The sequence below is a fragment of the Gadus chalcogrammus genome, chromosome 5 (genome assembly GCF_026213295.1).
Source record: "Gadus chalcogrammus isolate NIFS_2021 chromosome 5, NIFS_Gcha_1.0, whole genome shotgun sequence".
NCBI lineage: Eukaryota > Metazoa > Chordata > Actinopteri > Gadiformes > Gadidae > Gadus > Gadus chalcogrammus.
The window spans coordinates 12,919,461-12,942,418 of NC_079416.1; the positions used below are offsets into that span (position 1 = coordinate 12,919,461).

The window sequence follows — 22,958 nt, forward strand, 5'->3', positions numbered from 1 at the left end:
AGAGCCTGTGTGTGTTTTAGGTGCGACCATCATACAGGCCTTTCTTATTCCAGTGTACCTCGGTCGGAGGAGAGGAGAGATTTATTTCAATCACATCCGAGAGTCTTCTGAAATATTGATGGCCTGCTGACTTAACAGGACAACAGGATTCAATAGTGTGGAGCTCCGATTGAAATCGGTTCAGAACGTGCATTCAAATTGGTGTAATCAGAATCAAGACCAAAACAATTAGACTATCATAAGAACGGGCTTTACAAAGCACAACAACAACAACAACAACAACAACAACAACCCATAAGCTGACCGCGCTCTGATCAACCCGTAATATTGTAGAGTCATTGTCCGCATCAACTAAACGAATAAACCCCTTTAAGATCGATTTTATCTGGCATTTGGTTTAATGAATATAAAGTAATAATCAAACCAATCACAACAACAACAGTGATACAAAGATGTGTCGATTGTGCATTGTAAAGATGTTTCACACTTTGGAAAGGTTAATTGCATTGTTTCCATTCAAAGAAGTTAAAACACAAAAGAAATGACCCAAAACCCAAATCACTATGCATCTCTATGACCAGTCACAGACTAAACTAACCATGAAAAGAGACGAGGCAGAACTATAAATGATATAGCCTATCCATGATTAAAATGCATGCCACGTTGCCGAGTATCATAAGCCACTTGTTCCAACCAAACATGGTGATAATAAACTATTGCACTTTGAAATCACTTGCCAAAGGTATAAAGCAACACGATCGAGCTGAAAACATTCTGTATAAGAATTAAACACTGAACTGAAAGGATTGCATTGAGTAAGCCTAAAGCAATTGTTATCGAGACAATCTCAGCAGTGTGATGAGATCCTGGTTAACCACGTTTCCTTCAAAAGATTCGCGAGTGTTTTCTAGATGCGCCGTTCACCGCATCACTACAGCACCACCAAACAGTCAGACGCCCACCTTACACACATCCCCACAACTTGATTCAAACATGTACGCCACGCCAAGAATAGCGTAACTGATGGAATATGTAAACTGATATTACCGTGAGTAGGCCTTCACAGTAGCTCCAAATGCACAGTGCTTACCTTACAAAGACCCCTTATCGTTGCGTCTGGTGGGGAGGATGCTTCTTTTTCCTTCAACACCAAGAAAGCAGAGAAACTCCCACCTATTTAGGGGCCGTCTAAAAATAAAACCACTCGCCGCGAAGGTTGGCTGAGGGGACGTCTGCATAATGTTGCCTGGTTGCACGTTTCGCCTTTCATATCAAATAAAGGTATTTATCAGCTTGCACACCAGTGGATAATCACAGCCTGCTTCGTGAACGGTGCATTTTATTTTAAGGGTACGTATTGTTGAATAGGGCCTACTCTAGCTAAACAAATGTCAATAATGTAGGCCTAGGTGATCAGCTAGAATCACACAAAGGAAACCGAATTAATCATAGAATGTATTTAAAAAAAAAATATATATATATATATATATATATCGGTAGGCATTTGCCCCTTCCACAAACGGCACGTTTCAAAAATCCAGAGGTAGACTCCTCAAGCATTCGTATTGCCACCTGGTGGTGAATTGTCTGTATTGCAGCACCCAAACGTATTTTATCTTATTATTCTAAACATTTTGGATTTATGAAATATAGGTAGATCTGTATGGTTACAGCGGCAAACCAAATGACCAAAATAGGAAATAACCTACCCCCTAACCGACCCCCTACCGAGCCGCAGACTTGCTCGGTGCTGAAATACCACTTCCGGGGAGAACACCTAGGATTCCCAACAGTCGGTGCGAGAGGAATAATCGCCCACTTTACTGCTGCTGCAAAAGACAATGATGCTCGATCACCATGAAGGAGAGAGCCAGTGTCATCGCGTCAGGCTCCTTCTATCCTGTATGTCGCTCGTAGCGTCGTGGTGCTGAAAGGACAGCTCAGGTATGTAGATGATTATAATGATGACTCGGTGTGGGATGTGGATGATGTGCTCATGGTCGCTGCTATGCAAAGGCGTTATTATGCTGTTCTGGACCGTTTCAATTGCTTATGCAGCAAATTATGGATTTAAATGGCTGTCTCTAAAGACATGGGATGGATTTACGTTCTATCTGAAAAGCCAAATAAGAGCTCTATGTGTGGCCTAATTCAACGACAATTATCCCCATAAATACCCCTGAACTAATTATCCAATCCTGCCCTGGGAACGCAAGATATTTCCCTATCCTCCAAACCCCCCATGTAATCTCATTTGTTTGCGTTGAGCCATCATCTCCGTACTGGTAAATGGGCTTAGCTGTTTCGAAACCATAACCCCTTTAGCACAGCAGATCTGACACCCAGACGCTGTCCTCGCTAACCGCTGGACGCCTCCTCCTTCCTCAGGGATGCTCGCCAGGATGCTGAGGCTGCGGCTCCTGAACGCAGTGGCTCCCGCCTACTTCTTCACCGCCACGGCAGTCACCTTCATACTGCATTTCGGTTTCTTCCTGCCTACCATTTTTCCAAGCTCAGGCTCAGAATCGCCACTGAAGGGCTCCACAGTGCTGCATACCTCCGTGTTCCTGTTCATGATGCTCAACGCGCTGGGGAACTACATCATGACCATCAGATACCCCGCGGAAAGCGCCAACGACCCGATGGTAATCCCGGTGTGCTCACCGGATTGCTCGGACAGGATCGACGCTCACTACCTCCTGAACGGCCGTCATTTCTGCAAGCTGTGTAAGAAGGTGATCCTGAAGAGGGACCACCACTGCTTCTTCACGGGGAACTGCATCGGCAACAGGAACATGCGCTACTTCATCATGTTCTGCATCTACACGTCGTGCACCTGCCTCTACTCGCTGGTCCTCGGAGTGGCCTTTCTCACGGTGGAGTACGACATCTCTTTCGAGAACCCGTTGACCTTTCTGACCCTTCTCCCCCTCTCCACGGGTTACTTCTTCATAGGTAAGTCGTTCACAGCTTTGGTCAATGAACACTAAAGTAGTGGCAGGAGAATTATTGCCCCCCTCAAACTTTTGGTTGTAAACGCCTGACGCGTATCAATATTATTACGGGCCATCCCTAATCCATGAATCACGCGACTGCGTCTCATTAGACTGTCTTTGAAATGTGGTTCACACGTTCTCCCCCCACCAGGAGGCGTCTCTGGGCTGCAGCTGTTCCTGGTCATCATGCTCTACGTTTGGCTCGGCATAGGACTGGTGTGTGCGGGCTTCTGCTGCCAGCAGGTGCTGCTGGTGGCCCGCGGACAGACCTGGTGTCAGCTGCAGCGAGGCACGCTGGTTCAGAGCCGCAGCCCCTGGAGAAGCAACCTCCGCGACGTTTTCGGTACGCGCTGGGGCCTTGGACTCGTCTGGCCCGTGCGGACGGTGGAGACGAGCGCCGTGGCACACGCGAACCCCAAAGCGCACACCGAATGACTCGCGCTAAGAGTCACCGCTCCCCACTAGGTTAAGGACTGTAGGGTATAACGCTTTTGGCGGATATATTAGGCTACATAATCATACGCTGGAATGTTTTTCCACCTGCACAATTCGTCCTTCGACTCGGGAGTCAGAACCTGTTTGTTAACCAGCCCAGGAACAGCACAATTATTTAGGTTAATTTATGTGGCATAAGGTACTAAATATAGGCCTTTCTATGTTTTAGAACGCTGGAAATGTTCAGCTATTTTGTTCATGACTTTGTCATGTATTTATCTCCTAGATTAAGTCATTATACATATCCTCACTTGCACTTTCTACAGTATTACTGTTCTTGCTCTTCCCCTGTACATAGGACTGTGAACTTAGGTCATAGCTGTTTGTGATAGGCCTGGTAGACCCTAGGTCTGGTGTTAGAAGATGAGAGAAGAGCAGGCCCATTGAATCAAAGACTGGACAGCCTCATGTGACGGTTACATGCATTTAGGGGTATTTTCTACAGGGTGTTGCTCTCCAATCAGTCAAGACATATCTGCTAGGCTACTGCAGCTGAGACAATTATTAATATAAATATTTTACTATTTTTCGACGATTCTCCATGTGCCAAATATAACTAAGGTTTTTCAGACAGGCTGTTGGGCCACATCATTACACGCTACACATATTGTAGATGTATAGTGTCAATCTTTTTGATTAAGAAACTGTTTAGATACCAATCTGTATTATTGTAACATCTGTTATAATCGCATAATGCCCAGGATGTAACGAAGACCTAATTCATTCATTAATTGAATACGCCAACTTCAGTGTTATAGTGGACAATTACATTGTATTTTTGTAACCAATAAGTTTTACCTTAACAACAAAGGGAACACATTTGTTAAGAACTGTGGGGCAGCTAAATCAAAAGGTTTAGCATCGTCTGCAGAACCGTTTAATAAGAAGTGTGTCTTTAGACCCTTTGCACTGTACTGTAGCTACATAAGTAGCAGTAATCTTAAAGGGAACATCATCATCCATTTTTGAATAGGGGACAAAAGGTATTAAGAACTGTCTTTCGCTGCTTTGAAGAGGAAATAGAGGATGTCCCATAGCGTTATCCTAATAAAATATGAAACCATACTTGTATCTATTGTTAGTGTTATTCACACTGCTTATTATTCTTCACATTATCTCTCAGATTGTTATTCAGTATAAGCCAGGAGCAACAATACAGAACTGCTTTAACCACAAACCTTCAAAGTAAGAGCATCTTTTTTTAAATGTTTACTTATTACGTTTTGATTTAGCCACTAAGAACAGGAAAAGTGATAAGATCTCTTTTAGACTATACACTTAAATTAGACTATGAGCAGATTCACAGACATTTTCGAAGGCGCATGATCCTGGACCGAATGAACAGATCAAATGTCTTCCTGCCTTCTAAAACGCTTTTTATTTTTTTCTGAACAATCTGAAATAAGTAACATTAAATGTTTTGAATTCTGTTTCTCTTCTGATGGTTAGCATCACAAGCTACTACATAATATCACACACGGTCAAGCTTTCATCTCTACAGAGGCAAATTGTTCAACCAGATCTAATTCATGCGTCACTACGCGTTTGACGTCATATTCTTCATGTAGCTTTAGTCTCGTCAATAGATTGAAAAATAAAATCATAAATAAAGTAACATCAACAATATAAACAATATTCAGTAAGTCAGCCCTCTACAGTTCCAAGACTTCAGTAGTCTATGTATCTCATAATAAGCAAAACAGAAAGACAACATCACCTCTATGAAACAAGTTCGGCTGAACAAAACTCGACTGTACTCCATAAATACCTTCTCTACTGGAGTCCTGTTCAAACCCTTCAGGGTCGCCCTACATACCTCCTTGATGGTAAGGTAAGGCATGCATTCACCGCTTGCTCACCTGGGAGGCCAGTAGCCCTACCGCCTACGATACGTGCAATTCCGTACCAGCGAAAGGGCAAATTGCTAACAAGCAAGGGCTCCTAAAAGAAAGCCCCACTCATTCTGTGCTTTATGCTGCCGCTTTCCTCCATCTACCTGTACCTCACACAGGGATGCCCTGCAGGGCTCCCCCTAGCTGCGGCCCCTCACACTGCGGCGAGGCCTTGTCCTGCATGGCGAGCTGCAGCCGGGTCCAGGTGCGCGGGTCTCCGGTCCGGAGCGCCTCCATGAGCAGGTCGGTGTGCTCCTGGAGCAGCCGGAGCTGGCCCTGCGTGCGGCGGTTGTCCCTCATCAGCTGCTTGGTGCGCAGGGTGATGCCCAGCAGGCCCGACTTGCTGAGGATGTTACAGGTGTTGCTGAAGCGCTTCAGCTTGTTGCCGTGGTCGGCGAGCGCGTCCTGGGGCACGGCGTCGTGGTGGCCGTCGCCCGCCGGCGCCAGGTCGGGGGGGTCGCGCGGGGCCACCGCGGCGGCGAGCAGCGGGCGGAGCTTCTCGTCGGGGGGAGGCGGGCCGTCGGCGCCCGGGGCCGGGGAGTCGGGTCGGGGGAGGGCCATGACCGGCGCCCGGCGTATGGGCGTGGCGCTGGGCGAGCTGTAGGGCCGGATGCTGTGGTGCGGGCGCCGCCGGTGTTTGCCGTGTCCCGGGGCGGAGCCGGTCCTCAGGGAGGCGGATCCCTGGCGCTTCGACGGTCGCTCCCCAGGGTGGGGCGCGATTCTGGGGTAGGACTTGAGGATCGGCAGGTAGTCTTTTGGTTGGGTGCTATTTTCGGGGGTGGTCTTCGCGGGAGCGACGCTGCAGTTGGACACCATCGGCTGGAGGAGCACCACCTGGGATGGAGGCACCACCTCCACGGACGAGGGGAAGCTCCACTGCTTCTCTGGCGGGGGGACGGAGTTGGACTGCAGAAGCAACACAACTTGCATTACAAACTACAGCATGAGGGTGAAATCCATGGCGACTGATGATGTGGGCTCGACCCGGAGCCAATCTTGTACATAGCGGGTTAGCTCAGGCTAGGATAGCGCCCGCTTGGGTCAGAGTTATGGTTGAGGCCTAAACAGAACCTATCCTGCTCCTTGAAACAAGACCCTGCTGTGTGGACTGGCAGTCATGTGTTCTACCACCACTGTAGCATAAATAGAAATACAAATCACGTGCACCGCAAAGCACCATGAGGTACTCAAGAAGGAACTCAAGTACACTGACAAAACATGCTAACCCCAGAAGTAACAGTCGACAGATACATGTTCGCCCCAGAAGCAACACTGTCGACAATAACAAGTTAACTCCAGAAAGAACACAATCAACAGCTACATGTTAACCCCAGAAGCAACAGTCGACAATAACAAGTTAACTCCAGAAAGAACACAGTCGACAGGTACATGTTAACCCCAGAAGCCACACTGCCGACAATAACATGTTAACTCCAGAAAGAACACAATCAACAGCTACATGTTAACCCCAGAAGCAACACTGTCGACAATAACATGTTAACCCCAGAAGTAAAGTTGACTCCTCCCTGACAGAAAGATGTATCATGCTACAAATCAATAAATAAAAAGTAACCAAATATCTGAAATACAGATGCAACCCTTTTACAACAGTACAACAACAACAAAACCAAACTGTAACAATCAGAACGTGAGATCGGGGCATTACTAGTGGTGTGCAGCCACATACCTGCTTCAGGACAAAGTTGTTCATGATGATCATGGGGTTGATTCCCGGGTAAGAGCGACCCACCACGGCTGTGTGGTCCAGGCCAACAGCGGACGCGGTCCTCCCGCTCTCCTCTAAGTCAGTCAGGTCCACGGCACTGAGGTAGCCGGAGCTGGCGTCTGAGACGGGGGGAAGAGAGCAGTGAGCGGCTCCATCTCATTACGCTCAGACGGGGAACCCGATCCTCTTCTTTCAAACAATAACCCTGTCAGAGCGTTAAAACCATGGGGCCATCACAGAGATAACCATCTGGTGTAAAGGGACACGGTGACACCAGCCGTAGAGGAAAACAAGCTTTGTACAGTTAATCCCGCTCTTCAAATTCCCTTTTGAAACAGTTTTCTACTCTTATGTGGATGAAAGAGGGGTCTGTTCTTATTGAAAGGATAAAAGGAAAGGTGGCACCTTTTCTACAAAACAGAAAGCTACAAAAATGTATCCCACGGGAAATCAGTGGTGTGTCAGTGCATATTCAGTAATTCAGGCAAACCTGAACAGCCAGAATCCCTCTCGGATCCGGCCTTGGAGACACCTGTATGGGTCGCCATGGTGATTCTTTGTCTCCTGGATCCCCCTGGCTTATCTAAGTGGCTCATGTGTTCCTGTAAGTGGAGAGCGAGGGGTTAACAGACAGCTACATAAGATGTTAAGTTATCAGGGTGGACAGTTGCTCCATCCTGCATGCGCAAACACTAGCCATTCTGTTCCACTAACATATGATTACAGTGATAAAGAAAGTCTTGCATTAAACCTGAATCATTGGGACACGTCAATGTGTTGAATGTCATTAAACTGTAATGGAATTGACTCTGTGTCTCACGTCCATCAAATGATACATTCTAATTACTGTAAAAACAAATGATTGGCTAAATAAGTGGTAAGCATTGACAATTATCCACTGGAGCACAGTCCAGACTTTTTTTCTAAAGTGGGTCGTGCAGCACATGTATTTTACATTTAGCGTCAGCTAAATCACTAGCTCACATGTAATGTAATTATTCAAAAATGATACTAGGCCTCACATAATGGTGCATTGCAAAACATTGCTCCTAACTTTATCTGAAACAGACCACTTAAATGTATTTAATAAGTATACTTATAGCCTATTTTACGACCGTTATAAAGTGCAGCAGTTATTATGTTTATGTTAATATATAGTCAAAATAAATCATTGGGACACATTGTTGTGATTAAAAAGGTACAGGGTTCTCATTCTCAGTTCATGCAGGGGAGGGGCAACTGCAGACGGGGACGCCCCGGAGCGAGACGCAGTACGAACGTCATCTTGGACGGTCTCGATCAAAAACCTCGCAATCAATACGGTCCTTGAAACCACTTAACGGAATGGGAAACTAGAAACTAGTCAGACCAGTGTAGCAGCGACAAGGACTACAGCCTCATTATGTTACAGCAACAATCAAGCTGGACCAAGCGTGAGCAGAACAAGGTGCTGCTGGTGGAATAGCCTCCCTAGCCTCCCTGGAGGGTACGACCATGTTGACTAATTTTAAGTGCATTAACTCCACTGCTCGAGTAGTTCATATACAACAACAAACATGTCTTATTTGATTGTTTTCCACCATCAACCCTTGTGATCATGCTCCTGGTTTAGCTAGGTGGCTTTCGTTAGCTTCACAGCGGGGGTTTAAAGGCTGTTTCACAGTTGTATTACTACTACGGTAAACGAGGACTTACACTAATGGATTTGCAGAGAGCTTACGATAACGCTTTTTCTTTGCAATCGAATAGTATGGCGTGACAGACAGGACGTACCGACTCGTTCTCTGCCGTCTACGGAACTCGGCGCCAGGGTTCACTGCTGCTGCACAGTCGGTGTGGTGGTTCGTTTATCACACAACCATAGTGGTGCGATCGGTTGAATATCGATATTTGAATGTATTCCTTGTTGTGGATCCGATGATCAGATGGGTGGACGCCGTCGCTGACAGTGTCAGAGGAGCGTGTTTACGGTCCTGTCAGACAGGCCTCTGCACGGAAGGGGGCGGCGATGCGTAGACGCGTCTACGCCGCGTCGATGGCGCGTTAAAGTGAACATGCACCAAACTTCCCCCAAAAAAATACAAAAACGAATCCGTTTCTTAAATGTATCCTTAGAAAGTAATAACATCAAGAAGATCAATACAATGCAATCTGAGGGACCGACCTGTCATCGCAGGCTGTCTGTGTGGCAATGTTGGTTACATTATTTATGGCCAAAGAGAATTTGCCAAATCGATTAGCTACCATGGTTACACACCTAAATAGAACTGCTGCCTTTTTCCATAATGAGAAAGAAAAAAGAATAAAACAATAAAACTTGCAGAAGCTTACATAATCATTGCACATCTGTTGACTATGAGCAATTTTTGAATTGTTGAAATAAGTGTTACCATGATTATTTTCTTCAATAACGTGGCATTATAGATTATAATCATGTCAATTGCTATCATTTGCATCAGTATTGTTAATTTCATCGTTTAGACCTATCATGTAGGCCTACTTTAAATTTAAAGTTTTGCATATTTTGTTAGCATTCCGTTATCAGGAGAATATAAACAGCAGCAGTGAAACAACGTAGCAGTCGACCTAATGTTCATAGTAAAACTACACATTTAAACAACTAGAGGCCATTTCTTTAATGCACTGCTCACATTTATTTATGCACTCAAACTTCTTTGGATGAATCTTCAACACATAAATGTTTTTGGGTTACTTATTTTCACAATGTACACATGATTGCAAGTAGAAATTGGTTTAAATCCAGTGGTTTTAAAAAACATTTGACGAACAGCTTTCTCATAGACCGTGAAAGCAGTGTCATAGGGAAATAATGGAAGTAATGCGCTGTTTTAAATCACACCGCTAGAGGGAGACATTCCATTTTAGTGCATTCCAGAAAAATGAAGAGACACGCGATGGGATGGTCCTCATTGGCCGTGATGACAATACAGTTCGACGGAAGGCGTTGCTTCAAATCTTGACTGTTAATCCAAAGAATATTTTAGCTGTATCAATAAATAAACATTTTAAACAATGGTAAAATCTTTAAATACATACATGATACATATAGTTGTTAATAACCAGTATAAAGAAGGAGTAAAAAACAACACAGTATTATTCTCTGTCTGTTTGGTCCTATTGCACTGGCTCCCAGGGATGTCCGTCGTGTCAGGTGTGTAACAGAATCGTTTTCACAAATCAAAAGGCACTTCCGGTTTAACCTTGATTTAAAAAGCTCTCCCCATCCGCAGAAGGGCCTGTCGCCACAACAACCCAGTCTTTGAGTCTCTTGAGTGCAGTCGCAGACAGTGAAGATCGACACAGCCATTGGGTTGGGAAATAAATAGTGAGCCATTTTGCGAGAGGGTTGGAGGGGGGGGGTGGGGGGGGTGGTGAAGTTATGCCACTAGTTACCTACGAGGGACCTGGCACCTAAAATAAACACAAACAATATTAGAAGATCAACATTAGCTTCAAGGGCACTCCAGTAAAACCTGAAGGGTTGAGGCTAGTTTGGTTGAATATTAGTCTGACCTGTCACAGTCTTTCCCTCTTTGTCTCTCCTTTCTCTTCTTTCCTCTCCCTCTCTGCCTCCTTCTGTTGAAAATAACATAATATAAACCTCCAGAGCAGAGATGCTATAAAAAAAACATTTCACATCTGAGAATATGAACATCCACTTACCGTTCAACCCTCATGGTGGGTTCTCGTTTTCTGAGGATGGAATAAATTTAAAATCAGAACAAGGCAGCTATTCGATTAAATATCAAATGAGCATTGTTTTTATGAATATGTTCTCTGAGTTCTCTGCTCGCTTGTCTTACCTACATTCACATGTCTGGTGCTCCACAAACGTCATCTCAACATATTCTTGACCTTGCGCCGCTGGCTTGATTTTCAACAGCTGTGGAAACAAAGACATTGAACCTGCATTATGTAAGTTTCCGATTAGCAACATGTGAACCAGAATAAACAATGTACACAGAACGATTCCCTTGGTGGAATGAGTAAATAGCTGCAGTTTAACATAAACATATACCATTTTTATCCTGCACTATCAATGATATTAAACCTGCACTACCAATGATTTTAAACCTGCATTGTCAACGATATTGAACCTGCACTATCAACGATATTAAACCTACACTATCAACGATATTAAACCTGCACAATCATTGATGGTAAACATGCACTGTCAACAATATAAAATTCTATTCTTTACACACATTCAATACAAAATTGACACCTACAGTATACAAATTACAAAAGAGTTAGCATTAGTTTCAGTATTATCGTACACAGTCAATATTATTATCCACATCTGACCGCCTATGTCTTACCAGCATGGTGACGTTGGAGGTGTTGGTTGGATGGCACTCCATGTTGTCGTCCCCGCAGCAGCCAGCGCAGCGCACCAGGGGCACGCAGGACGGGCTGTAGATGTGCTCCACCTCCCCGGGGTACTCCTGCACCACCTCCACCAGCTTCTCGATGGTCCGGCAGAAGCTCCGATGCCACACCTCTTGGAAGTTCAGGACGACTGCGTGTGACAGGGGTGCAGAGTGAGCCTGACCATGTTTTATAATTAGGGTTACAGTGAGGTGATTCTGTGTGTGTGTGTGTGTGTGTGTGTGTGTGTGTGTGTGTGTGTGTGTGTGTGTGTGTGTGTGTGTGTGTGTGTGTGTGTGTGTGTGTGTGTGTGTGTGTGTGTGTCTGGCTTTGTCTTGAACTAATGGGGACAGCTCATACAAAAGTAATGAATTTGTACTTTATTAAACATTTGAGGAGCAACTGAATTGGAATTTTGAACCAGCATGAACAACAGCACCAAACACAGGCATAGTATTGCGCTTTTCTTTTTTGATATGCTCAACAGATTGCTTTTTCTGATTGGCTTAACAGATTGCTTTTCTGATTGGCCCAACTGATTGCTGTTTCTGATTGGCTCAACAGATTGTCTTTCTTGTTTGTAGTAAAGAAGTCTGTGTTGCTCCACAGTTTTACAAATGTAATTGACGAATCCGATTTTTACTTAAAACCAAAAAAGCACAATAACTTAGAAGCTTGATGCTATTCTCAAATCCCATTAAAAAAAATGTTCCCAACGAGTCCAACATGAAAGTGCTGCTAATATGCCTGTGTATATCCTGTTGTCATTTTGAAGAAACAACCAAAACAAAGTTTGTGTAATGTCCTCCTTCCTGTGGGAGTATATGTGTAAAAGTGACCCAATTGCATAGTCAAAGGGGGGGAGGGGGGGGACGGAACATGGCAAGATTATGGCTGAACAAACAGTACGCTCAGGAAAAACAAATGTTGGAAACAAGGGACATGAGCAGGACCTGGACTGAGCTGGGACGGGGCTGCCCCGCGGGCCCCACCGGGACCAGAGTGATCCCTGGGGTCAGAGACTGGAGCCTGATAGTACTGCAGCTGTTTATAAAGGCAGGACGGCTGGACCAAGAGGGATGGGAAGAGAGCTCTGTTCTGGGGAGGAGAAGGGAGCCAGCAGCCTGGTGTTACCAGTAACCAGACCAGTCAGCCAGTGGAGCGCTCTGCTGCATAATTCCTGTTCATTATCTGGCCTTAGTTTTGCTTTGTAACTCCTCAATCCTCCCTTTGACTACCAGAGCTTTGAAGGGTTTTGTCAGTATTTATTTTGCAGTGACACTGATTTACAGCTTGGCCAGGAGGAGAGGAGGATGAGAGGGAGCTGGTGAGGGAGCAACATGTTTAGGGCCGTGACCTCATCCATCAGTCTTGCTGGCACTAAGCCCTTCTCAGGGCCTTGGAGCCCGAACAAAAGATCATCCCTGGCTCCCCAGTCGTGAGCTTTCAATTCAGTGATCAGGAGTGGACTGATCGCACAAGAAACAATAGAAAATACTTTTATATTTTATGAATCATTCATAGGCAGTTTGAATATCACATCTTGAGGATGAGATTCACATACACTGTACTCCCCAATACATCAGTCTTTTAAAGGTAGAGAAAATCAGACAGGCAGAGAGACACACAGACAGACGGACACACAGACAGAGAGACAGATCGATGTACCTTCAGATGTGCTGTTTAGACTAGATGAGGGCAGGCTCTGTGAAACAAGAGACACATTAGATTAGAACATTTTCCTTGATATTTCAGTACTTTTGCAAACAATCGCATGTTAATATTCTCAGGCACAATTCTACAAGCAGAAGAGACACCATTGCTGCTGTGTAGCTGCTGTCAGCTACCACAGAGGGCCACCAACCCAGCACTAATAAAACCTGCATCATAACTGATTATAGGCTTTTCCAATATTGATATTAAAGGCAAATAGCCTGCAGAGATCACCAGTTTCATGGCTTCACAAACCATTTTACAGTCAGTCCCCATAGACTATATCTAACTGCTGTTGGGAGGATCATTTCGATAGTTAATATTGAAAATATTGAAAAGTGTACTAGATGATACACATTGCGAACCTATTCAATTATATTTGGTGCCTTCCTGTCCCAAACCTGTTTCCTGTGGCGTAAGAATATGCCCTATTTATTTCCCCATTGCTTGTTTGTTCCCCTCTCTCTGACATGTTTCCCATCGTCCCCATCATAAACAGAGACCCTTTCTCATCAGTCTGGGAAAACACAAACCCTCTTCAACGACTCCATCTCAGGATGGGAAATCCAGCATTTGATATAATCTGTCCTGGCAGAAGCGGACAGACAGACATGCCTCTTTCATCAAGTGTCCGAACACCTTCGGTGTCAAACTGATATTAGTCCCCTGCTTCATTTCTAAGAAATGGTTACCCAAAATCGTTGGGTAATAAAGTAGGATGTTCCTTTTTTCGACCATCTGCCAGTCTGAATGTTGCCCCTTCTTCCTGTTTTTGGACCATAATAAGTGTGAGGTGAGGACACTGGTTATCAGTGCTTAAGTCAGCCATTTTTATCAAAACATTTGGAGTGGAATGTCCTAATTCCACGATGACTGATAACATCACATAACATCTATGTTTTACTCTGCGCACACAAACAAGCACACACATACGCACACACACACACACACACAAGCATGCACACAAGCTCACACATACGCATGCCCACACACACACACACAACAAGAATACACACACACATGCACACATGCGCGCACACACACACACACACACACACACACACACACACACACACACACACACACACACACACACACACACACACACACACACACACACACACACACACACACACACACACACACACAAACAGACTCCTACACACACACACAAAAGCGTAGCAATCTCCAGTCCATCTAAGGGTTGCTGGTACCCCAGCATTCCTTGCGAAATTCAAGTTCAGATGTCCATGAGCAAGCCCTATTAACCTAACCAGGCATTGCATTGCTGCCCTTCTCCAGTGGATGTGCGAGTTTGAAGGCAGTAATGTTGCAATAATGTGCTCTGCCCATGAGTCAAAGCAATTTTCTAACCCTTACTCAGATCTGGATTCTGGGTTCAGACCTTGGAATGACTAAGCACCCACTTGGCATCTTGCGTGTGGTTGGGAATTAAACCTGAGGTAAGCTGTGACACGCTGGCAGACCGGCTGCACTACATGAGGACGGTCACGTAGCGACCAGCAGCTTCTGCTCTTTGACTTGTGGAGTATTTGGAAAGGAGCTCATTGAGACGCCGTTTGTGTGAGTTTGTGGCGAATGGTTGTGGAATAATAACACTTGTTTCCCTGGAATACTATTATTGCATAAGACATGGATGGGAACTCGACCCTAACCGGAATCACAGCAAGAAATGTACCTACATTTGTTTTTGCAAGAGATAATCTATAAAATGTTTGTTTACTTAGATTTGAATAAATGTATCATTCAGCAGCCTTTTCTGTGATAGCATTACGCAAACATGATAACCACTTTTCCGACTGGAGTTTGAAGAACTAAAGATCTTTATGGTCCAGGCCTCCCCTACACAGCTGGAGAACATCTTTCTAACGCATTCTCCCTGGCATGGAGCCAGCGGAGGGGAGCCAGAACAGTGGCTCCTGATGACCAAAGCAAATCTGTTGTAGCAGTGAGTAGTTGTAAACTTCTGGAGTTTGTGAATTTAAACTTTTCAGCAGGGGGCCTTCGAAGAGCTGCCCCATGTCTTTATTTAAAAGCGAGATCCCACAGAGCAAGACATACAATATTTGACTTCAGTTCCTAACCAACTCTTTTCCTCATCCCATTCTCCCCCTCTTTTTTTAACAAATCTGATTCCAGCCGAAAACCAAAAACCACGGCCCTTCCAGACATCCATCATCAAACAACGTGTCTCCCAGTCCTCGCTCAGGGAGAACGAAGGGACCACAACGCCACGTCGCGGTATGTATACGTGAGGCCACCGCAATAACAACAATGGCAGCCGGCATTGAGGAGCTGACGGGGTCCAGCTGGGCGTAGGGGGTGGTCAGGCCGGGGCGCTCAATCACCGAGCGTGAGCGGAACATCAACACACTTCAACAGAGCTGCGCGGGTCACAGCAGCCAGCCCCAGAGAAGGCACAGAGGAGGAGAGGGGTCTGTTACTGCACGTACTGATGAGGAGTGAATGCAAGCAACAGACTTGACCGTTCAATGAACGTCACTTCACTTCGGCTGTAAGGAAAAGTAAAAAGCTGTTGTGTATGTGTTGCGCATAGGAAATCTGCCCAGGCCACGGGGACTTTGTGCTGCAGAACAAGAGGTGGGATTAGTGTTTAGGGGTGCATTGTTTTTTTGGCAGAATTAGTTACTAGTCATGGTAAATAAGACTGACTGAAATCAGAGAACCCATGTTTATTTCGCTATTTGGATGTTTATTTAGCGTCTGAATAAACTAAACGTCTAAAAGTTATTGACGTCAGTGGAAATGTTGGCCTTTGTACTGTGTACACCAAGTGCCTCAGCATGAGCTCCATAAAAATTATGTTTTTCGATTCAATGGGAACAAAAAGCATTTTCTCAATAGAAGACTAATTAATGCATGTACACACACACACACACACACACACACACACACACACACACACACACACACACACACACACACACACACACACACACACACACACACACACACACACACACACACACGACACAGGTCTACAGATAAGGCTGGTAATTGCGTCCCTATTACAGTAAACGGCCTTCTCCCATGTAAACCACACTAAATTACTTCAAGATGGGAGATTAAAGCGTCCGAGCAGACAAACGCCCCCAGCGTCACTTCTACTCCTCATGCCGAGGAAGGACAAATCCATATTTCCTGATTGCCCCTCTCCCCCGGGTAGGGGCATTACAACCAGGGGAGGAGGGGAACGGCATAGGGAGTAGAGGCCCCACTGGCCAGCCCCTCACTGCACGCCACGCTGCAAGCTGCAGGCCTGGAGGAATTATCATGGGAGAGGATGTTGGGGACCCGGTAACACGCAGGGACGCGCACACAGGGAAGCACACAGGCACGCACGTGCACACACACACACACGTTGGTATGTGTTTATTTAATCCGCACACATACAACCTCACACACCCAATTACATACACATGCACAAGCCAGCACATGCAGAACCCAACACACACAACTATCCACACACACACAGTATATATATATATATATATATGCTTGAGCTCATGTCGTTGCTACAACAATTGAGTGGGGTTCTTTGTTGGGGGTCAAGGCTGAGTGTGACCCAGATGGTCGGACCCCCATGTTGTTTGGCTTCCTACGTTGATGTAATGGACACACCTGCACTCAGCCAGATCACCGTACACAGATAGGTTGGCGACAGGTGGCCATGTGGCCAGGGCTTAAGACAGCCTGGTTATCAAGATGCTGGTCAGCTACAGCAGCGTTGAGACCCCCATTCTACTCCTGTTTCTCCTCCAGCCAAGTAAATAAAGTCTTTCCAGAGTCAGCATTTCAACTTTAATCGGATGCTATCGATAAAGCTTTGAGACGTTTGTTTGCTGAATGAGTTAACCAACCACTATTCCCCTTCAGTGATCCAGTGGTATGGGAGTATCATCAAGCAAGGTGGAGCCTGCATACTACACATTGAAAGAGGCAATAAATCTCAGATCTGCAACACATTCCGGCTAGAAGGCTCGAAGGTGCGGGAGCTGTCACATGGGCAGGAGGAAACAGGCATTGGCATGGTGCTTCTGACAATAAAACAACCTTTGAATTCAGACCGAGCAGGGCAGACAGGATGTAAGCACTTGGTTTGGTTGGGGGGGGGGGGGGCAGAGGAGATACAAACACATCTTACATGATCGCACTCTCTCTCATTCTCTCTCTCTCTTGCTTGCTCTCTCTTTCTCTCTCTTGCTCGCTCTCTCTCGCTCTCTCTTTCTTTCGCTCTCTGTCTCGCTCTCTTTTTTCACCCTTCTCACACTTTCTTTTTCGCCATCTCTCCCTAACACACACACACACACACACACACACACACACACACACACACACACACACACACACACACACACACACACACACACACACACACACACACACACACACACACACACACACACACACACACACACACACACTCACACACAATCAAACGCACAAACATACACACCACACACACACACACCAGGACAGTGCACGAGGATGGCGTGACACCTCTGGACCTGCCACAGGAAGTGGCAGTACTATGCAGGAGCGGGGGGGGACAGCAACATGTCAGGGAATGTGCGGCGAGCGGGGAACACGGCGGTGAGGACGGTGACAGCTCCACCGCTGGGGGGGGGGGGGGGGCAGGACATTGTTCCACAGCCCAGGTGCTTCCACTCACGCCTATGTGAAGAGCCATAGGAGATGGGGGCTATTTCGGGAAATGAAACAAAAATAAAACACAACACACCGGCTCATACCTCTTGATGTAAAACAGGGTCGAGGCTGAAGGTGTCGAGGTATTAATAAGGTTATACCAGGTTATGTTATGTGGCGTTCTGAGAATAATTTGTTTCTGGATATGATGGAACTATTCGACTGGTCTACTTTATTGTGAACTCTAACTCTGTGTTTGTATGGTTGAGGTGTTTAAGCGTTAAACAAAGGCCCGTAATTGAAACAGTTCTTTAATAAAATACGTAATTTCGTCTGAAATGAATAAAACAGACATATTACGTTGCGTTTACGTTTTCCATTTAAACCATGGTTTTTGTAGTACTGTACTAAACATTAGACCCAAGGTAAACCAGCCGAAAACAAGATAAATAATTCTACTCCAATATGGAATCGTTCAATATTGAATATATTGTTTATGATCGGTCTGGCCTGCTTATGGTATAAAGGCAAGGGACAGACCCCTGTGTAGCAAGGTCGCGACAGACCCCAGATGAATCACAGACTGTGTCGAAATTAACATTGAACAGCAACGAGGACGGTGGCCAATTTAAAATCTATTCCTATATTTAAAAAATCATACATTTATTTTAAGAACAGGGACATTTCCGGGAACTGGCCACCAAAGACGGGGAAAGGCCACCAAAGACAGGGCTATTCCACCAAAGATGAGGACAGGCCACCAAAGATGAGGACAGGCCATCAAAGATGAGGACAGGCCACCAAAGATGAGGATAGGCCACCAAAGATGAGGACAGGCCACCAAAGATGAGGACAGGCCACCGAAGATGAGGACAGGCCACCAAAGACGGGGACAGGCCACCAAATATGGGGACAGCCCCCGGGTGAACGAAGTCTTCTGTTCAGCATATGCAGACTTTTGCTTAATTTGATGCAAATAAATGTTCAGTAATGAGCATCAGAACCACAATCATCAATGTGACCCTTGAGGATCACTTTGGATTGTGATCAACTAAGATAAAATACAAATCACATGTGTTTGCATACCTTGTGAATGATATCGGTAAATTTCCATTTCATTTTCAGATGTATTGGTTGACTTGATCAGACCAACCTGTCTCCATTTGGCTCATGACGCAACATCAAAACCAAATGAAAACCTTCATTTCTAACTTTTATACTTTTATAGAATCACACTAACTTAAATAAGGAACTTGTGCATTGGCCCACAGGTGCAGAGACACATTAAATGCACACAAGCCCATCAAATGACTGTGACTGACATTTGATTGTTGTAGGATGCATCAGTCCTAAAGTATTTGGCAGCAGATCAGTAGCATGAAGGATCAGGAGGTGAGTGACTCACACAGATGCCTCAGGAAGATTTCATACTGTAAACCAGTGGGCCAACACCAGGCCTGCTTCGTCATCACCACCACCTTCTCCCTCTCCCTCATCTTCTTTTTCAGTATGAGACCATCCTGATCTCCAGAGTTCTCATTCTGTTTCTTTCTGCCGTTGAAAGATTAGAAAATAAATGATAGGACCAACCAGCGACAAGGGGAGGGAGCTGGAGTTCACAACGGAGAAGGAGCAATGCAGCCTGTAAACCGCTTTAAAAAACAATGGCGGGTCCCAAGGAAAGGTTAGCATTCTACAGAGAAATCAACTGATAACGACTGAATAAAGGAGCAGAAATCGCCATGGAGTTTTAGCTTTACTTCAGACCAGATTCAGTCATAGCGAAGAGAGCAAGAACATTGCTCTGATTGGCTGGATCTTTTGGAACAACGTAAGGCTGTGACCTAATCTAGAAATCAATTACTGCACAGCCAAGTCCAGACTGATGTTCAATGCGAAACACAAACTTGAACATCTGGATGGTCTCACGAGGCTTCCCTTGCAGTTGGACACTGACTAGATCCAATAAATCGTACAATTATTGACATTCATTATTTTGACATTCGTATGATGTCATTCAATCACTATTGACAAGGGCTATTACTACATAAATTACAGAGTCATATCTCTATTTCAAAGAAATATTGAAACATAACGCTGTAAGCAGGGAGAGACTCAACAGAACTACTCTACTCTAGAACTACTACAGAAATTGAGTAGTAGGCCTGAACAGAGATGCAGCCCTAGCCGTCCTGCCATGTTTACCCCCTCAGAATGAGCTACACATGCTAGGGTCAAAGATTTCTTTGCAAATCCATTAGGACTATAATCATGTAAGATGTGTTTGTATCTCCTCTGCCCCCCCCAACCAAACCAAGCTGGCTAGTGTAATGACAAGCTTGGTTGAGGAGGAGTCTGGGCGGCGGGACATTCAGACCTTTAAACGTATGACGCGCCGATACCACTAGAAGCATCCGTCGATGACGTGTGCACGGGCTGTCAGTCCCGCCGAGGGGGGGGGCTATGAACGGCGTGAGAACGGCCCGGAATAGATGTCAAAGATGTGTTGTACTGAACGAGGGGCTTCGGCAGCACTCACACACACACACACACACACACACACACACACACACACACACACACACACACACACACACACACACACACACACACACACACACACACACACACACACACACACACACACACACCTCAAGACGTTAGACTCTGAAAAGGATCTTTGGGAAAGGAGCGTGTGCCAGTGTCCGCCGGTGCATCCGATACCAGTGTACCCCTCTCAGACACGCACACACACACACGCACGCACGCACGCACGCACGCACGCACGCACACACACACACACACACACACACACACACACACACACACACACACACACACACACACACACACACACACACACACACACACACACACACACACACACACACACACACACACACACACACACACACACACACACACACACACACACCTCCCTGTCCACTTGTTTGGAGCTCGTTCCTGGCTGGCACACACTCAACAGGGGGCCACTGACAATGTGTGGCCACACAGAACAGACCAGCATTGTAAGCATCTGCTGTTGCTTGACAGTGATATATCTGGGGGAAATTAGTATAGCATCACTTTCGAAAACACACACACACACACACACACACACACACACACACACACACACACACACACACACACACACACACACACACACACACACACACACACACACACACACACATGCACGCAGTGCACACCTGCACACAGAAACAATAAACACACTTGCATATCATTGTCAATCCATGTCAAAAAGTGGTCCTTTGGAAAACGGTATTTACACAGCCACCTCTATTATTAAAGTGAGTTGTGGCAGGTAAGATGGATGCAGGTGGAGATAAACGTTCCTGCCCGTTTGAAAAAAGGCCAGGGACACGATCTCCAAGGGGTTTCTGGCATAGTGGCATTATATTGCCTCCTCTAAAACACTGCAAAACTATCTGAAACCTTAAAATACGTTGGGAGTATATAATATAATTTGAATGAATAAATTAGTCATTCAATAAAAATAAATGATTGCCATGGTTTGAATACTAACTTTCAAACAAAGTTAACGACGTTGCCAAATCCAAATCCATCCGTGCCACAGTAGGTATGACGTGTTTGTAATTACTAGTTTAGTAGCTTCCCCATATGTAACTTTTAGTGTGCTTGCATCATCTTCTTCACAGAGGCTTTCTCGCGTGAATTTTGTCACGTCTCACTCATCAAATGGACTGGGATGACACATTCCCAAAGGTTTGAATACAATGGGCTACCACTATCAATGGCCTCCACAGAGACTGAAAGACTGGAACAGACTCAAACTGAGAATAGGAGCTATTAAAAGGCTTGAAAGCGGAACAATATTTTACTACAGTACATTAATTCACTGCCTGCTTTATCAAAGATGAAACAACATATTGAAACGTAGGCCATAGTTACAGGCGTACAGTATACAGTTGCAGCAATGACTTGTTGCCGGAAACTCATACAATAGAATTACGACAAAAGATAATCACGTAATTAGATGATCGAGTAATTGACGAGTTGAGTTCATACCTGGGCAGGTGAGAGCTGCAGTTGGAGCGCTGCGGCCATCAACGTGATTACGCACAGTTTCATGTCGTGGTCTGTTGGATACCCAGCGAGAAGGATTCTTCCTGCTAACAAAGAGGATGCTGGAAGGAGAAGTGGAGCCAGAGCAGTGGAGTTGTCCTCCGCTCCCTTCTCCGGTGAGACTGCGTCTCGGCACGTAGATCCACTAGTCTGGTGTAACCTGATGAAGCGCGCCGTGGAAAGTAATGAAAAGGGTTTCTCTCTCCAAAGAGGGACCGAGGAAAAGATATACCCCTAGTCAGTCTTGTCTTAGATTAATATACATGAAATAAATGCACATAAAGAAAGCATTTAATGCTAGTTTTAAGAAAGAACGTCAATATTGCAAAGTAACATAATAAAATGCTGTTATAAATTTGACCGAACTAAATTATGAAAAAAAGATATGATCAAATCATATCTGCTCCAGAAATAATATCACTAATCGGCAGTTGTAGTTTGTTAATCCGTAAACGGTAGAGTTTAAAACGTTGTCTTGCACTCTGTGCCAAAGTTAGAATGTGGGTTTCTAATTGCCTCCACTACCTTTTGACTGGCGGGCCAATTTAATCTCCTCCCCCATTGCTTCCGACACCCCTTCCGAGTGGGACGGAGCGGTCAGTTCAGAAGATCTGATAGTGAATGATTATTCTGCAAACCAGTGTCAGGTATGCATGAATTTCTTATTTAACTAACTTCCAGTGCATAATTCAATATTCAAACCCTCATTTTAGAATGGATGTACACTGGATGTACACGATGTGCATGCATGTATAATGGATGTAATGTAATGGATGTACATTGGTGCATTGCCAGTTATTTAAACATTCTAAACTATTGCTGGGAAAAAACGTTCCAATTCTTGCTGTGGGCGAGGTTCAGACACTCCGGGATGCTGGAGAAATGAGGGCCAGGCAGGCAGATCGCATTACTGTTGACACATAGAGGTAATCTTCTGTCTGCGAGCCC

At 45.2% G+C, this 22,958-nt stretch overlaps 3 protein-coding genes across 3 annotated transcripts; 1 reads left to right on the plus strand and 2 right to left on the minus strand.

The window, feature by feature from the left end:
• The first annotated feature begins 2,390 nt into the window (after nucleotides 1-2,390).
• zdhhc22 (zinc finger DHHC-type palmitoyltransferase 22) lies at nucleotides 2,391-3,463 on the plus strand. Its single transcript, XM_056590731.1, has 2 exons — nucleotides 2,391-2,955; nucleotides 3,148-3,463. Exons 1-2 carry the CDS (start codon nucleotides 2,391-2,393, stop codon nucleotides 3,429-3,431), a joined length of 849 nt encoding a protein of 282 aa, XP_056446706.1. The 3' UTR covers nucleotides 3,432-3,463.
• cipca (CLOCK-interacting pacemaker a) lies at nucleotides 2,623-8,972 on the minus strand. The gene is made up of 4 exons (XM_056590733.1): nucleotides 8,883-8,972; nucleotides 7,600-7,711; nucleotides 7,071-7,228; nucleotides 2,623-6,289 (listed from the first exon to the last, which is right to left on the minus strand). The coding sequence occupies exons 2-4, from the start codon at nucleotides 7,655-7,657 to the stop codon at nucleotides 5,495-5,497; spliced, it is 1,011 nt and encodes a 336-aa protein (XP_056446708.1). The 5' UTR covers nucleotides 7,658-7,711; nucleotides 8,883-8,972; the 3' UTR covers nucleotides 2,623-5,494.
• A 1,503-nt stretch (nucleotides 8,973-10,475) lies between these two features.
• Nucleotides 10,476-22,516, minus strand: LOC130382818 (placenta growth factor-like). Its single transcript, XM_056590730.1, has 7 exons — nucleotides 21,954-22,516; nucleotides 13,167-13,203; nucleotides 11,450-11,649; nucleotides 10,934-11,013; nucleotides 10,794-10,823; nucleotides 10,644-10,706; nucleotides 10,476-10,541 (listed from the first exon to the last, which is right to left on the minus strand). The coding sequence occupies exons 1-7, from the start codon at nucleotides 22,014-22,016 to the stop codon at nucleotides 10,520-10,522; spliced, it is 495 nt and encodes a 164-aa protein (XP_056446705.1). The 5' UTR covers nucleotides 22,017-22,516; the 3' UTR covers nucleotides 10,476-10,519.
• Between the last annotated feature and the right edge of the window lie 442 nt (nucleotides 22,517-22,958).

What these genes read in the sequence shown, in the direction of transcription:
- zdhhc22 (XM_056590731.1), top strand. Translation starts at nt 2,391, where the DNA reads ATGCTCGCCAGGATGCTGAGGCTGCGGCTCCTGAACGCAGTGGCTCCC. An exon ending in CACGGGTTACTTCTTCATAG is followed by an intron (nt 2,956 to 3,147) that starts GTAAGTCGTTCA and finishes TCCCCCCACCAG; the next exon opens with GAGGCGTCTCTGGGCTGCAG.
- cipca (XM_056590733.1), bottom strand. Translation starts at nt 7,657, where the DNA reads ATGGCGACCCATACAGGTGTCTCCAAGGCCGGATCCGAGAGGGATTCT. An exon ending in GAGGGATTCTGGCTGTTCAG is followed by an intron (nt 7,229 to 7,599) that starts GTTTGCCTGAAT and finishes CCCCCGTCTCAG; the next exon opens with ACGCCAGCTCCGGCTACCTC. An exon ending in ACAACTTTGTCCTGAAGCAG is followed by an intron (nt 6,290 to 7,070) that starts GTATGTGGCTGC and finishes TTGCTTCTGCAG; the next exon opens with TCCAACTCCGTCCCCCCGCC.
- LOC130382818 (XM_056590730.1), bottom strand. Translation starts at nt 22,016, where the DNA reads ATGAAACTGTGCGTAATCACGTTGATGGCCGCAGCGCTCCAACTGCAG. An exon ending in CCTCCAACGTCACCATGCTG is followed by an intron (nt 11,014 to 11,449) that starts GTAAGACATAGG and finishes TTGTTTCCACAG; the next exon opens with CTGTTGAAAATCAAGCCAGC. An exon ending in CACCAGACATGTGAATGTAG is followed by an intron (nt 10,824 to 10,933) that starts GTAAGACAAGCG and finishes TTCCATCCTCAG; the next exon opens with AAAACGAGAACCCACCATGA.